General features: G+C 36.1%; 1 protein-coding gene across 1 annotated transcript in view; it reads right to left on the reverse strand.

The window, feature by feature from the left end:
- The window catches only part of LOC123556513 (uncharacterized), a 93,836-nt gene continuing 79,918 nt past the window's right edge, over positions 1 to 13,918 (reverse strand). Inside the window, exons 4-7 of the mRNA XM_053535803.1 lie at positions 13,414 to 13,578; positions 10,360 to 10,585; positions 6,528 to 6,801; positions 1 to 5,517 (exon numbers count right to left, since the gene is read on the reverse strand). Coding sequence (XP_053391778.1) covers positions 5,436 to 5,517; positions 6,528 to 6,801; positions 10,360 to 10,585; positions 13,414 to 13,578 — 747 coding nt within the window. The 3' untranslated portion in view covers positions 1 to 5,435. The remainder of the gene's footprint in view (positions 5,518 to 6,527; positions 6,802 to 10,359; positions 10,586 to 13,413; positions 13,579 to 13,918) is intronic.

The raw sequence follows: 13,918 nt of genomic DNA on the forward strand, positions 1-13,918 counted from the left end.
ACATAGGAAAAATCGAATAATCTAGCAATTCTTATATAAAATATTCTATCACATACAATAATAATATATCATATTATATATTTGTTTTTCCAACAATGATAATATGAACTGAACCATATGAAACAGCTCTTAATAGCTCCAAAATTTCACAAAACTTGCTCAGTGAATATGTTCAATACGTAATCTCCCAATTTGTTGCTGTTGCTGTTGGGTTTAACTTCACACTGACAAAATTATCTTTTCTGTTGAGCTTAACATCACACCTAGACAATTATAGGTCATATGTGACTTTCTATTTCTTAATAGTGAAGGAAGACCCCAGGTGACACTCTTGAGTATTATCGCAGGCACAAGCAGGCTCCTGAGTAGAACCACAGATCTTCTGTATGCCAGCTGGAGGGCTTCCCCACATGAAAGAATTCTACACCTCAAGCAATGTCTCAAACCCACATTAGTGAGGGGCAACTGATTCAAAATCAGCAACCTTAACCACTCTGCCACAGAGACCCCTAATCTCTAATCAAGCAAAATAAATATCAGATGTGAACAAAATCAACAATACCAGATACTACAAAAGATTAAATGTCTAAATGCCTTAACATATAATAAATAAATGAAGATGCAATTTCTTCTTTCTTTTCTTTTTTTCCATCTATTGACAGCCCTATACAGGTACCATTGAATGCATTAAATGGCCATTCAATGATAAAACGATGTTTTGTTTGTTTCAGTGTTAGATCAAAACCTTTTACTGAGTGAACACCCAGATGCAATACATTTCAATTTTGTAAGTCTGGTGTTCACAAATGAAAGATATTTTGATCTTTTGATTCTTGTAAAATGCAAACAAGTTTTCTTCTTATTCCATTTTTTTCAGCGGTTTTAACCAAATTGTATGCATTTTGCGCACACATACAAATGAAAATTATATTTACAAAAATAGAAGAAAAAAAATACTGCTATATTCAATAATACACTGAAATCATATAATAGATCAGCATTTTAAGGTAACTGAAGGAAAGTCATTGTAGGTTTGGTACTAGTACAGTCTGTAGCAGACTTGGCACAACAACCATGTAGGTGTGGGGTTTGAAACCCAGTTCCTGTCTGTACAATATAATCACACATGCCAACACAAAAGTTGTAATATTTTGCAGAACATAGGCAAACATACAAAAAATGAAATAAATTAGAAAGAATCCTGAGAATTTATGCATTACCGTACTTCAAAATACATCAATAATTTAACCTGATGTATCTGGGAAACAGCTTAATTTATATTTGATTTTTAGTTCAAGGCTGTGGTATCACACACTCTAGACTGTGTACACAAACCTGATTTTTTTTTTCTCAAGAGATAAATCTATCTTATCACAAATCAAACATAGGATGATTTTAAGTAAATGTGTACTTATATCTGAACAAAGTTGAAAGACATCTGAGATAATTTACTTGACACAGAAAATATCTACATGAATTTAAGAAGGATACAGTGTCATATCAAGTACAGGTATCAACTGTTTGAAGTTCAATGGCTTACTAGCTGTAGAGATAAAAGTCATTTAAAAAGACGAAACATACGTTAAATTGATGACATTTACAATTAGTAAACAAGGCAGTCTGAAAGACAGCTATATCCCCTGCTGCTGTTATGGATAGTGAAAGGGTTGATGGTATAAGGTGGGAGCATTGACGTTGTTAAGTATATTTTATAGTCCATGTATAACAACATCAATGAATTTGAAAATCCTTAAAGGGGTTTAGGAGATACAGAGCGGACACAAAATGGAAGGCTCAAACCTTGGACCTTGAGTTGTGACCTTGATCTTGAGCCAACATAGCTAACTCATGAGTTCTGCATATCGTCTTGATGAGGTGATCATTTGACCCAAGTTTCGTGAAAATCCTTCAAGGGGTTTAGGAGATACAGAGCTCAAACCTTTGACATTGAGATTTTACCTTGACCTTGAGCCGACATGGCTGATTCAGGAGTTCTGCACATCGTCTTGATAAGGTGATCATTTGACCCAAGTTTCGTGAAAATCCTTCAAGGGGTTTAGGAGATACAGAGCTCAAACCTTTGACATTGAGATTTTACCTTGACCTTGAGCCAACATGGCTGATTCAGGAGTTCTGCACATCGTCTTGATGAGGTGATCATTTGACCCAAGTTTCATGAAAATCCTTCAAGGGGTTTAGGAGATACAGAGCTCAAACCTTTGACCTCGAGTTATGACCTTGACTTTGAGCCTACACATGAGTTCTGCACATCATCTTGATGCGGAGATCATATGACAAAAGTTTCATGAAAATCCTTCAAGGGTTTAGGAGATGCAGAGTGCACACAAAATTGAAGGCTCAAATCTTTGACCTTGAATTGTGACCTTGACCTTGCGCCAACATGGCTGACTCACAAAAGTTCTGCACATTGTCTAATGAGGTGATCATTTGACACAAGTTTCGTGAAAATCCTTCAAGGGGTTTAGGAGATACAGAGCGCCACAAAATGTTATAGACAGATCCAAGGACGGAGACCATTCCTCATGGCGGGGGATAAACAAGAGCGTTATCCCCCCAATGATAGCCTGTTTGAGGAAACTGGGTTTGTAATATGCTGTTACTTTAACCTTTGACCTACAACACATTCCCTGACCATAAATAAGCTTACTATGAAGTTTGACGGCTACTAGGCCTAAGTATTCTCCAGCTCCAGTCCCAGGTCAAGTGGTTCACATGTTATTGAGCAGAAACAGTTTTCAAGGTTCAGGGACCTTTGACCTTGACCTTTGACTTACTGACCCCAAAATCAATAGGGGTCATATACTTCATAAGCCCAATCATGATATTCTCAATCAAGTGATTCTCAAATTACTGAGTAGAAACCATTTCAATGTTCAGGCACTGTGACTTTGACCTTTATTTATTTATTTATTTGGGTTTTACGGCACACCAACACAGTATAGGTTATATGGCGCCAAACAGGACTACAAATTTTGGTTTCACCTACTGGCTCCAAAAACTACAAGGGTCATCTTCTCCATAAGCCCAATCATGCTACCAAGTTTGAATGTTCTGAGTTAAGTGGTTCTCAAGCTGGCAAAAGGAAACCTTCACTCTAACGACAGATGGACCGGAGCAATCAATATATCCCTGCTTCTGTAAGGGGGTGATGGCATAACTAAACATACCAAAAATGGAATGACTTGTACAAAACAGAAATATTAGAGAATAAATGTTAGGTAGCAATAAATATCTGCATCCTGCCCAAGTTAAACAGACATACTCAAGTTCCTCTGATCTGCATTTCAATGCCCCATCTATCTCCACAGTTGTTTTTTTTTAGCCTTTTAAAAAAAATATATAAATACCAATCTAAAAAAAAAACCTTGACATTAACTAGACATTTAATTCCTGTGTTAACCAAAAAAATATTGTCAGTCTGTATAGGGCAAGCACGGACTAGTATGACACTATATGCATTTGAAATATTTTTAGCCATTTTTTAAATAAAAATACATGAAACTTTCTCTCAGATGTAACATATACACTGATTCAGCTGAAACAATCACTCAGACAGGCCAAATTTACCAATAACAATGTAGTGGTCTCCCCTGGTAATATATTCCAACTCTGATTTATTTACAACCATGTTCTCCTATAGGTCGACCATGTTTTTTGAGCCATGACTAATTTATGCAGGACAGTTGATTCGCCAAAAAAGGGTAGAAACATATATGTAATACATAGTAAAGTGGTATAAGTCACCAATGAATTTAAACGAATGCATGGCCCAAAGGATACAGCGTTGGCTTAACAAACTTGCTTTTTGAGGTTCGAGCCTTGGGGAGTTCAGATTTAAAAAAAAAATAATTTAATCGTTTGTTTCAATAAACATTGCACAAGAAAATTGCATTAAGAACTTGACGTTTAAGATGGCCCATGTGAAAGACCTTATTACGGAGGGTTTGCAAAACAGTTTCATCTTCAGATAGGTCTAGGTGTACTGACCATCTACTGTCAGTTGAACAGAAATACTGGGAGTTAGATATTGCTATAGACGATCTTCCAGCACTGGTGATCACCGAGCTTAACTCGGATTCCGATACATCATCTGACTCAGAGACTGACACAGCTGAAGGGTTGTCAACAGACATGGCAAGTGAAGTTGAAATTGTAACATGAATTAAATTGAAATAAAAAAAGCAAAATATATTGAAATATAGAAACAATGAAAAAAATAAGTCCAACATTATTATTAAAATATACAAAATGTTTTTAAAAAGAGTCTTCAAAGGTTCTTGACTAAAATAAAATAAAAATAATGTATACTAGAGAAAAAATAAGGCCGTAATCTGGGCTTGAACTCGCACCTCAGGGTTTGTAATCATTACACTCTACCAACTGCGCCAGCGATATAATCAAGTTCATGGTAAACAAAACGTACATATCAACTTACTCTATAGGGATTTTTTCAGCCAGGTATGGACCGAATATCGATATAACCCAATTAAAAAAGTGTATCATTCCGTCACGGGCTCAAAACATGCAGTCGAACTATACAAGGTCTGAACACTTACTTAGTTGTCCTGCAATTATAATACATGTACAGTTAAACCTGCCTTAGTGACCAATTATAATTAGTAGCCACTTGCCTTAAGTAAGCAGTCAGCAAACTTCCAAAATAGACCTTTTGTTCAAATTTTAAACTTATATTGAAAGGCATTCAGCCCTAAGCAGCTAGAATGTGAAACTCCGTGAACCCACTGCTTAGTACAGGTTTGTCTGTATTGATACTTCAAAACTGTACACCAGCTACACATAACTTGGTGCTTAATCAAACAGAACACATTTTCAAAACTGTAACTGTAATTTGTTTTGAGATTTAATGTCAACAGTTACAGCTTTAATATTGCATTCACTAATATAGCACTTAGAAATCTGTACAAAATCACTACAAGATGGCATACAGAGTTTAATATAGTTTCATATTACCATGGTGACTTGATGTAACTGAACAGCCAATAAAATTCTCATAATATTTTGAAGTCATATGTTTCTGCACAAAAATCATTATCTGACAGTCAGTGTATTTTATAGATCCATTCATCACAGCAAATCTATTTCACAGTATACGGGTGTCTTTAATGAATTCCTCTATCACAACACATATTTCATGGTATACGGGTGTCTTAAATGAATCCCTTCATCACAACATATATATTTAACAGTTTGTGTCTTTAAAGAATCCCTTCATCATAGCACCTATTTCACATTATGTGTCTTTCATATATCCCTCCACCACAACATACATATTTCACATTATTTGTCTTCCATGAATCCTTTAATAACAACCTAATAATTTCACAGCATCTATGATCAGTCAATAAGACATCAACATAATCTTGTTTACAGTGAACTCTAACTGGTGCAAGGTTTCAACTTCCGATGTCAACCTCTGGTGGCTGTAACTGACCGCCGGCTGCTTTATCCTTTATCATGAGAGTTGTTTCCTTCATCCTGAAACATTTTAACAAGTATTAAGTAAAATACATTATGCTTAATGAACGACAAGATAAGATCGGCAAATCCATGCAATTCATGTTTAATAATTTGCCGATCCCATACTGTCGATCATTTCGCATGAACTCCGAAAAAAATTTAATTAATTTCCTATATTTACATTATATTTCTTTTCCATTTGTAAACAATTATATTATAAACTGCACATATTTTGTTGTGTTTAACATTAAAATTCAGCTTCCTGGCCATTCTGTTCACCAAACAGAACAACTGCGACATCAACTACAGCCTTTAAGTACTAAAAATAAACTACAGAGTATAAATAACAATTACAGTAATTGACAATCTGACCATCAGCACGGAATCTTGTGTTTATGGTGATGGAAAAATGAAACAGTACAGAGAATAGGCAAGCAAGGATGACTTCGGATATAATACTACATCCTGAACTGTCATGGTTCTATGTTCATTATATAAGTCACAAATGTCTTTTGTGCAAACCTTGAAACAAGATCTGGAAAAACCAATTCATGAAACAGATCTTGCACCGTTAGTGAACCCTTAAATGGGTATCTGTGCCTGTACCTGGCAATTTTAGCCTGTGAAATAGCTGTGTTTTAAGAATGAAATTATATGTAAAATTATCTTTTTGAGAAAATCAATAAGAAACAATGGAAAAAAGCCATCTGGTTCCACCAGAGATTATGTATACAGAACATGCCATCTTCTTTTACTATAATACAAAACTTTTTCACTGCATGAATTTTTTCTACCAAATCAGTTTTCTTGATTCTAGAATATAGAGTAAGGTTAATTTAGTATTCTGTAAGATAGCAAAGTTATTAAATTATCTTTTTGAACATTTCACTAAATATCTGAATTTTCAAGTGTTTATCTTTGTACATATAGCATTCTTAAACAAGCATAAGCAAACCATACATATATGGGTGTTTATCCATTTACAAAAAATGAGTCAGATAAAAAAAAAACAATTCTAATCTCCTTACATATTATGAATTCTGGCCACAGTATCTTTAGTTTCCATGTGGGAAATGTCACAGTGTAGACTGCTATCTCCAAGGAATGTTCCTCCAAATGTTGGTGTACTGGATCGCCTAGCATCGTCTTCTGTCTCCATGGCAAACGTGTCCTCATTAGCCGACATAATTGTTCCCGCTAAACCATTATTAACTCTTCTGATTGGTGAGTAATTTAAAGAGAAATCAGTGTTTTCTTTTATCTTGGCTTTCTGACTGTCTGACATAGCCTTCAACTCCTCAGCTGTAATAAATATCAACTAAATATTTAAGACAAGAGGGCCATGTTGGCCCTAAATCGCTCACCTGAGTCCCATTACTTAAGTTTCATAATGATAGTTGTGTAAATTTATTTTGAAATCAGGCCAGTGGTTTGTAAGATTAGGTTTCAGAGAAGAAGTTTTTCATGTTTTTTCTATAGAGCTCTATGTAAAATCAAGGGACCACAGGGCGGGCCAATATTGACTCTGGGATCATAATTTGAAATCCAATAGACAATGCAACATGCCAAATACCTAAGCTCTAGGCTTTCAGGTTTCAGAGAAGAAATTTTTTTTAATTTACAATATATCCATATAGGGAAAATAAGCCCCGCCTTTTCTGAAATAGAAGTGCAATTTTGGTAGAAGGTCACCTAGAGATCATTTCTACAAAATGTATTCTACAAAATGTATTTGAAATCTGGCAGAAAGTTTCTGACTGAAGATTTTTAAAGATTTTCCTTTCGGTTATCATGGCAACCACAGTTCTGCATGGATTTTAATTCTCTGGGCAATTTTGAAAGGGAATCACTCAAGGATCATTCCTGTGAAGTTTGGTGTAAATCTGCCCAGTGGTTTTGAAGATTTTTGAAAATTTACAATATAGCCATAAATGGAAAATAAGCCCCTCCCCCTGTGGGCCATGTTTTTTACCGAAATAGACCAGCTTGAGCTAATCTGGTCGATGGTCACTTAGACATTTCTACAAAATATATTTGAAATCCAGCTGACAGTTTCATGGCTATCATTCTGACAATGACTTGTCAGTAAATAAATGATAAACATTTTCATTTCACTCATATCAAATAACAAAGGTGTTCATATCGACCTGCTCAATGCACAGGTCATCCTAAATGGTATATAGCTGAGGGTGTAACACATTTAGTTTCAAATTCTTTATTTAGGTTATCACTAACAAATATCTTAAATATTTATTCATTCCAAAAGTTAATGATTTCAGAAATAATGTGAAATCCATGATTCTTACCTTAATACAGAAGTCTAAAAAATAAATGTACCGTCTCTACAAATATATAGACTTAAAATCTCAATAGCTCATTTCAAACTGTAAGCTGAGATGCTAATTTAAAGCAAGTGGGCCATGTTGACCTTATGTCACTTATAAGATGTAGATGCTTATAAATGTGAGTAGGACAGCTCTCCAAAAACTTTGTAGGAGTGAGCCAAAAAGGACTATAAATACATCTATATAGAAACTAGAAATGTGTCCATGGGACACAGATGCCCCCACAACATGACATTAAAATGACAATTTTTTCCCAGGTCAGGGCCCAGAACTCCTACAATACTGAATGAATCCGGATGCGAAACCCCAGGTGCACAACTGCACATGCTGACCAACATTCCTGTAAACTTTGGTGACTCTAGGTCAAATACTTTTGGAGCTACGCACAACACAACATTAAAATGACCCATTTTTAACTAAGTCAGTGGCTATAACTCCTACATGACTGAATGAATCCGGACGCGAAACCCCAGGTGCACAACTGCATATGCTGACCAACATTCCTGTAAACTTTGGTGATTCTAGGTCAAATACTTTTGGAGCTATGCGCGACACAACATTAAAATGACCCATTTTTTACTAAGTCAGGGGCCATAACTCTTACACGACTGGATGAATCCAGACACGAAACCCCAGGTGCACAACTGCACATGCTGACCAACATTCCTGTAAACTTTGGTGACTCTAGGTCAAATACTTTTGGAGCTATGCGCGACACAACATTAAAATGACCAATTTTTTACTAAGTCAGGGGCCATAACTCCTACAAGACCGGATGAATCCGGACGCGAAACCCCAGGTGCACAACTACACATGCTGACCAACATGCCTGTAAAGTTTTGTGACTCTAGGTCATATACTTTTGGAGGTAGGCACGACACAACATTAAAATGACCAATTTTTACAAAGTAAGGGGCCATAACTTCTACATGACTGAATGAATCCGGACGCGAAACCCCAGGTGCACAACTACACATGCTGACCAACATTCCTGTAAAGTTTTGTGACTCTACGTCAAATACTTTCAGAGCTACGCGCGACACAACATTTTCGGAAGGACGGACGGACGGACGGACGGACGGACAAGAGCAAATCTATATGCCCCCCAAAAATGGTGGGGGCATAAAAATAACCTAACATGAAACTACAAGTTTGTTAAGATCCTTACAGTGATCTACATTTGTGTAAAGTTTCATTATGATACATCAATGGATAACTTAATGAGGGAATCTATGGCTTGTAAAGCAATTAAAGGGCAATAACTCTGAAGTTACTGAAGAGATCCTGACAAAGGATACCCAAGCACCACCGCCCTATATTTGTGTTAAATTTCACAAAGATCCATCTTACGATTTCTTAGTAATGTGGGAATTTATTAAATGTAAAACAATTAAAGGACAATAACTTTGGAGTTACTGAAGTGATACTCGAGTGTGCACCACCGCCCTACTGCGATCTACATTTGTGTCAAGTTACATGCAGATCCATTCACAGACTACTTAGATTTTAAGAATTTTCAATTTCAGACTGGCGCACTCATGAACAGCCAGACTGACAATGCCAAATCTATATACCTCCACCTTTTACAGGGAACAATATAGCCCCAAAACAACTGGTTTTGCAAGAGTATAATTAAAATATTATTGGCCATTAATCAAGCTTGTAAAAGATCTTGAGGACATAAATTATAGATATTTTGTAAGTTTCATATAGTTGAAATGAGGTCCTCATTAACAGATTTCAATGAAATAATAGAGCTCACAATAACACACCTTTAAACAAGGTGTTCAGCTGAACTCAGAGCTCTCTGAGGGAGTAAAAAAGAAATGGAGTGGACGAGAAATCTCACTGTGTGACCTTGTCCTTGAAACACCAATGTCCAACATCACATCGAACATTTATTTAAAGTAATATTAAACTTGTTCAATGGATAAGAAGCATACCAAATTCCTGCATATCATGGTATGACCAATAAAATTAAACACACAAGGCTGAACAGTGTGATCTGTACTTAGCCTAATTATCACAAATGTTATTTGAAAAAGAGGAGACAATGTTCTTTGTAATTTCAATACTTGATAGAGAAATGGGGCATATCTGAGATAACTAGAGCTATCACTTAACTGATTAATACCCTTGTAATACTGCTTTGTCACAGGGGTCTGAACATTTCATTTATGTTATGTCTAAATTGAAAAGATGAGTTCAAATATGCTAAAAACAAAACTAAAGGGGGATGGGTGTCCCATCATGGACCATTCCAGACAAAATGTCATGTGCATGGACTTTCCTATATAAGATTTAAGAGATGATGTGGAGAAGTATTTTAAGTCTGAGCAAAATCCATCGAGTAAGAACAGAAATACAGAGAAAGTGCATCAAAACTTTAACATTTAAAAGAGGAACCTGGAAACTGATGCAAGGATGAGTAGGATAGCCCTCAATATGTTTCACATAGTTGAGGAAAAAACATTCAAGGGATTAAAAACATATGGAAAAGTATATTGAACCCTACCAAAAGAATTGCCTGGGCCAGCAAAAAGTCCTGGTGAGTCTACACTGATATCTCCTTGTCCCATGTGTTTTGGGTTTCCATGTTGCACATTCCTGACCTCTGACTGTATGGTATCCTTGGTAACAGACTGAACTGGTGGTAGCTGCACGATGGGCTGCCGTACTGGTGCAGTGCCAGGATTAGAATGCATAGTAACTGGAGAATCAGACAGCTTCACTTCCCCCATCTGTGTGCAACAGAATAAGTAAGTCTCTTCAACCAAACATTATTATTATTATACCAGATTTATATAGCGCCCTTTTCATGATAAACACATTCAAAGGCGCTTTACATAGTGCAAACATATGTAAGCAATACTCACAAAGATTTTCTCCTTAGTATTTTGGAAAGATCACCTATAACCTTGGCTTTTAATAATTCTGGCTGTGGTTTTAAGAAAACCTTGGAAAAAAACTATTTTTTTGCAGGCAGTGGTTTTTAATGTATAAAACATTACTTTTATTTCTTATTAGATGTAAATGTTTTATGTTTTACTGCTGAAAGTGTTCCTTATTTCAGAAAAACACAATAATGCAGAACAAATGTAAGAGAAGAAAGTATCCCACTTTTTCTGCCTCCAGACCGGCGTATCTTAACATATGTCTGTAATATTAGTTACCGTAGATACCCATGTATAATGCGCACCCGTGTATAATGCGCACCCCTGATTTTAGCCCAAAATCCTGGGAAAAAAACATTTTTGGTCAATTTTGAGGTGGATGGAAAACGAAAGTAGAGTTTACATCGACACCGGTAATAAATTTTATCTCCGCGGCGGAAAGCAGCATCGGTCTAGCGGTACTATCAATTTTTGTTTTCTCTAAAATAAAACCAGTAAAATATTGTTGTATTTGTTGTTTTACCATTTTTAATTAACTATTTTGAATAAATAAATAGAAGCTGATTCAACATTTCGGAATGGTATCTTTCAAAATGACATGAGCTTCTCAATTCAAACCAATAACAAAAGGTGTGATAGTATTTTTGTCACGATCAAATAGCCAGTAATTACCGGCAATTAACGTGTCACCTCATGTTGTTCACAGTTTGATCTCGGTTGAAGATAATTCTCGATCTATAATTAGTATCATAATTTTTGTGATTTATTAACATTTCTTTCATCAAAATACTTTTAAATTTATATGAAATTAATTTTGTTTGAAAGAAAAATAAACCATTCCATCTTTTACGGAACGTAACAACATTCTTAGATTTTAGCGGTGACAGTAAGCGCGGGGAGTAGTTTCCCTTTACCAAAATGGCGAACATCGGTAACAAACTTGTTTTGAAATTGGAAAATTGTCTATACCTGTGTATTATGCGGACCCACGATTCGGGGGTGGTCCCGGTGGTAAAAAAACTGCGCATTTTACATGGGTATCTACGGTATATTATGGACACTTTTTGTAAGTATCTAACTTAATTAGTAAATTTGTTGTATAATACAATGGAACCCCTCTAAACCAAACGGCCTCCGGACCAGAGAAAAAGCTCCGTTTGCAGGGGTTCTCGGTTTAGAGAGGTTTTGTAAGTGGAATAAGAGCTACATTACATAGTTATACAATTACTAAGCAACTGATTCATTCTGAATCCTTACCATGTTCGGTAAGTGTATGATACAATACCATTATGTTTTTATGGACATATGCAGCAACACAAGTAAGGTCTTATGGAGACTTTCTGCCTTCAATGATGGATGGTGATACAAGGTGCCCCACTGGGCATTACTTCAGACACACCTAGGCATCTGGGTAGAACCACCAACCTTCTGCAAGCAAACTCACACAACACTCCAAGCAAGGCTTGAATCAACAGAGGTGAGAGGCAACTGATTTGAACCACTAGGCCACTTGGAGTCTCACACTGTCATTTTCTGTATTTCTTCTCTTAAACACACAGCAGGGCCGTCGCCGGCTTTGAAAAAGTGATCTGGCCATGGGATGCCAAAGGCGTCCTTCACGAGGGGAACTCTTAAGAGAAGGGTGGGGGGGGGGGGGGGGGGGGGGCGCGGTGATTTTAAGATTTGGGATGCCAGTAAATGTGCTTTTCTTGCATCTTGAAAGCATTTTCCATTAAGATTTTCAGTCAATATCGACAATGTTTCACCTATGTCCTTAAGTCACTTTTGGCAACGTTACACCTCTCTCTACCGATTCATGATGGCACCTGGATGACTCATGCTTTTTGAACGAGATGCTAGCATCTTACCTGTTCGAAAATCCAATAATAATGAAGGCTTTGTCAAGATTTGAACTTGACAGTAAGTTAAGCAGTAAGGTTTCAGAATTTAAAGTTTAGAATTATAGTTGAGATTTGTTTGATTTAAAGCAATTATTTAAGGTTAGTCCAAACAATCAGAAGAAATTAGATTTCGGTTAGTTTTGTTTTATTACGCCGCGAAAAAACAATTGTTTCCATCTTTTTTAAAAATACGCCCTGTTTTTTTTTTATGTATTTAAACAATTATTATAGATTATAAAAGAAATCTTCCTTTAAATCATACCATCGGATAATCGGTAATTATAATTAATCCAATTAACTAGTGTTGATGTCCTTCGGCAGCTCTTGTTTTATATATATATATATTTTTTAAATTTTTTTATCTAAGTGTTGTATTCGTATAGCATCTGTGATATTCATGATTAGTCTCTTATAACTCATTAATGAGTGGCATCTGTGTACTATGTTATGTAATGTGTATGTAAATATATACATGTATGTTTTTGTTTTATGTAGTGATGTACATGATGATGAGACTGAAATAAATAAATTATCTATCTATATCTTATCTTACATTTGGCACGAAATGTGCCAAATTTGTTTTTACACCTGTGGGCAATCATGACAGATACTGCTCGTTGTGGATAATTACATTAACAAGGCAATATTTTGGCACTTTTAATCAAAGCAAAAGATGAAAATGGGGAAAAAAACTGATATTATGCTCGGCCAAAAAAGTCCATGACGGCCTTGCACGGTCGGAACTTTTTATAAGTACAACTTGCATCTACTGACCTTAGCTTCTATAATGGACATTCTGTTTTCTAGGAGAAGTATTCTTGCTGTGAGGTTTTCTATCTTTGATAGAACCATCTCCATCTTCCTATCTGCCACAACTGTTCCTGCTGCCTGCTGGGACTCAGCTAACTGCATCACCTGGCCAGTCAATGTCTCTACAGTCTGAAAATGTACATGTACCCAGTGCAATTAGGCATCAAAATGTCCTAAAATATTCTCCACTGATTGCTGGGCGAGAACTAAATGCATATAAAAAGGTCATTCAATGTCTCAGCAGTCTGAAAACGTACATGTACATTTAGATATCAAAATGTCCTAAAGTGTTTCCCACTTAATGCTGTGCTAACTGTATCACAGTACTAGTTATGTTATTAGTTAGGTTTTTGACGGGATATATGGTGGGCATATAGCCTGACTGTGATTCATATAACCCGAGGCGATCGCCTCGGGTTATATGAATCACAGTCAGGCTATATGCCCACCATATATCCTGTCAGAAACC

Source organism: Mercenaria mercenaria, unplaced genomic scaffold (assembly GCF_021730395.1).
Source record: "Mercenaria mercenaria strain notata unplaced genomic scaffold, MADL_Memer_1 contig_5097, whole genome shotgun sequence".
Classification (NCBI taxonomy): Eukaryota; Metazoa; Mollusca; class Bivalvia; order Venerida; family Veneridae; genus Mercenaria; species Mercenaria mercenaria.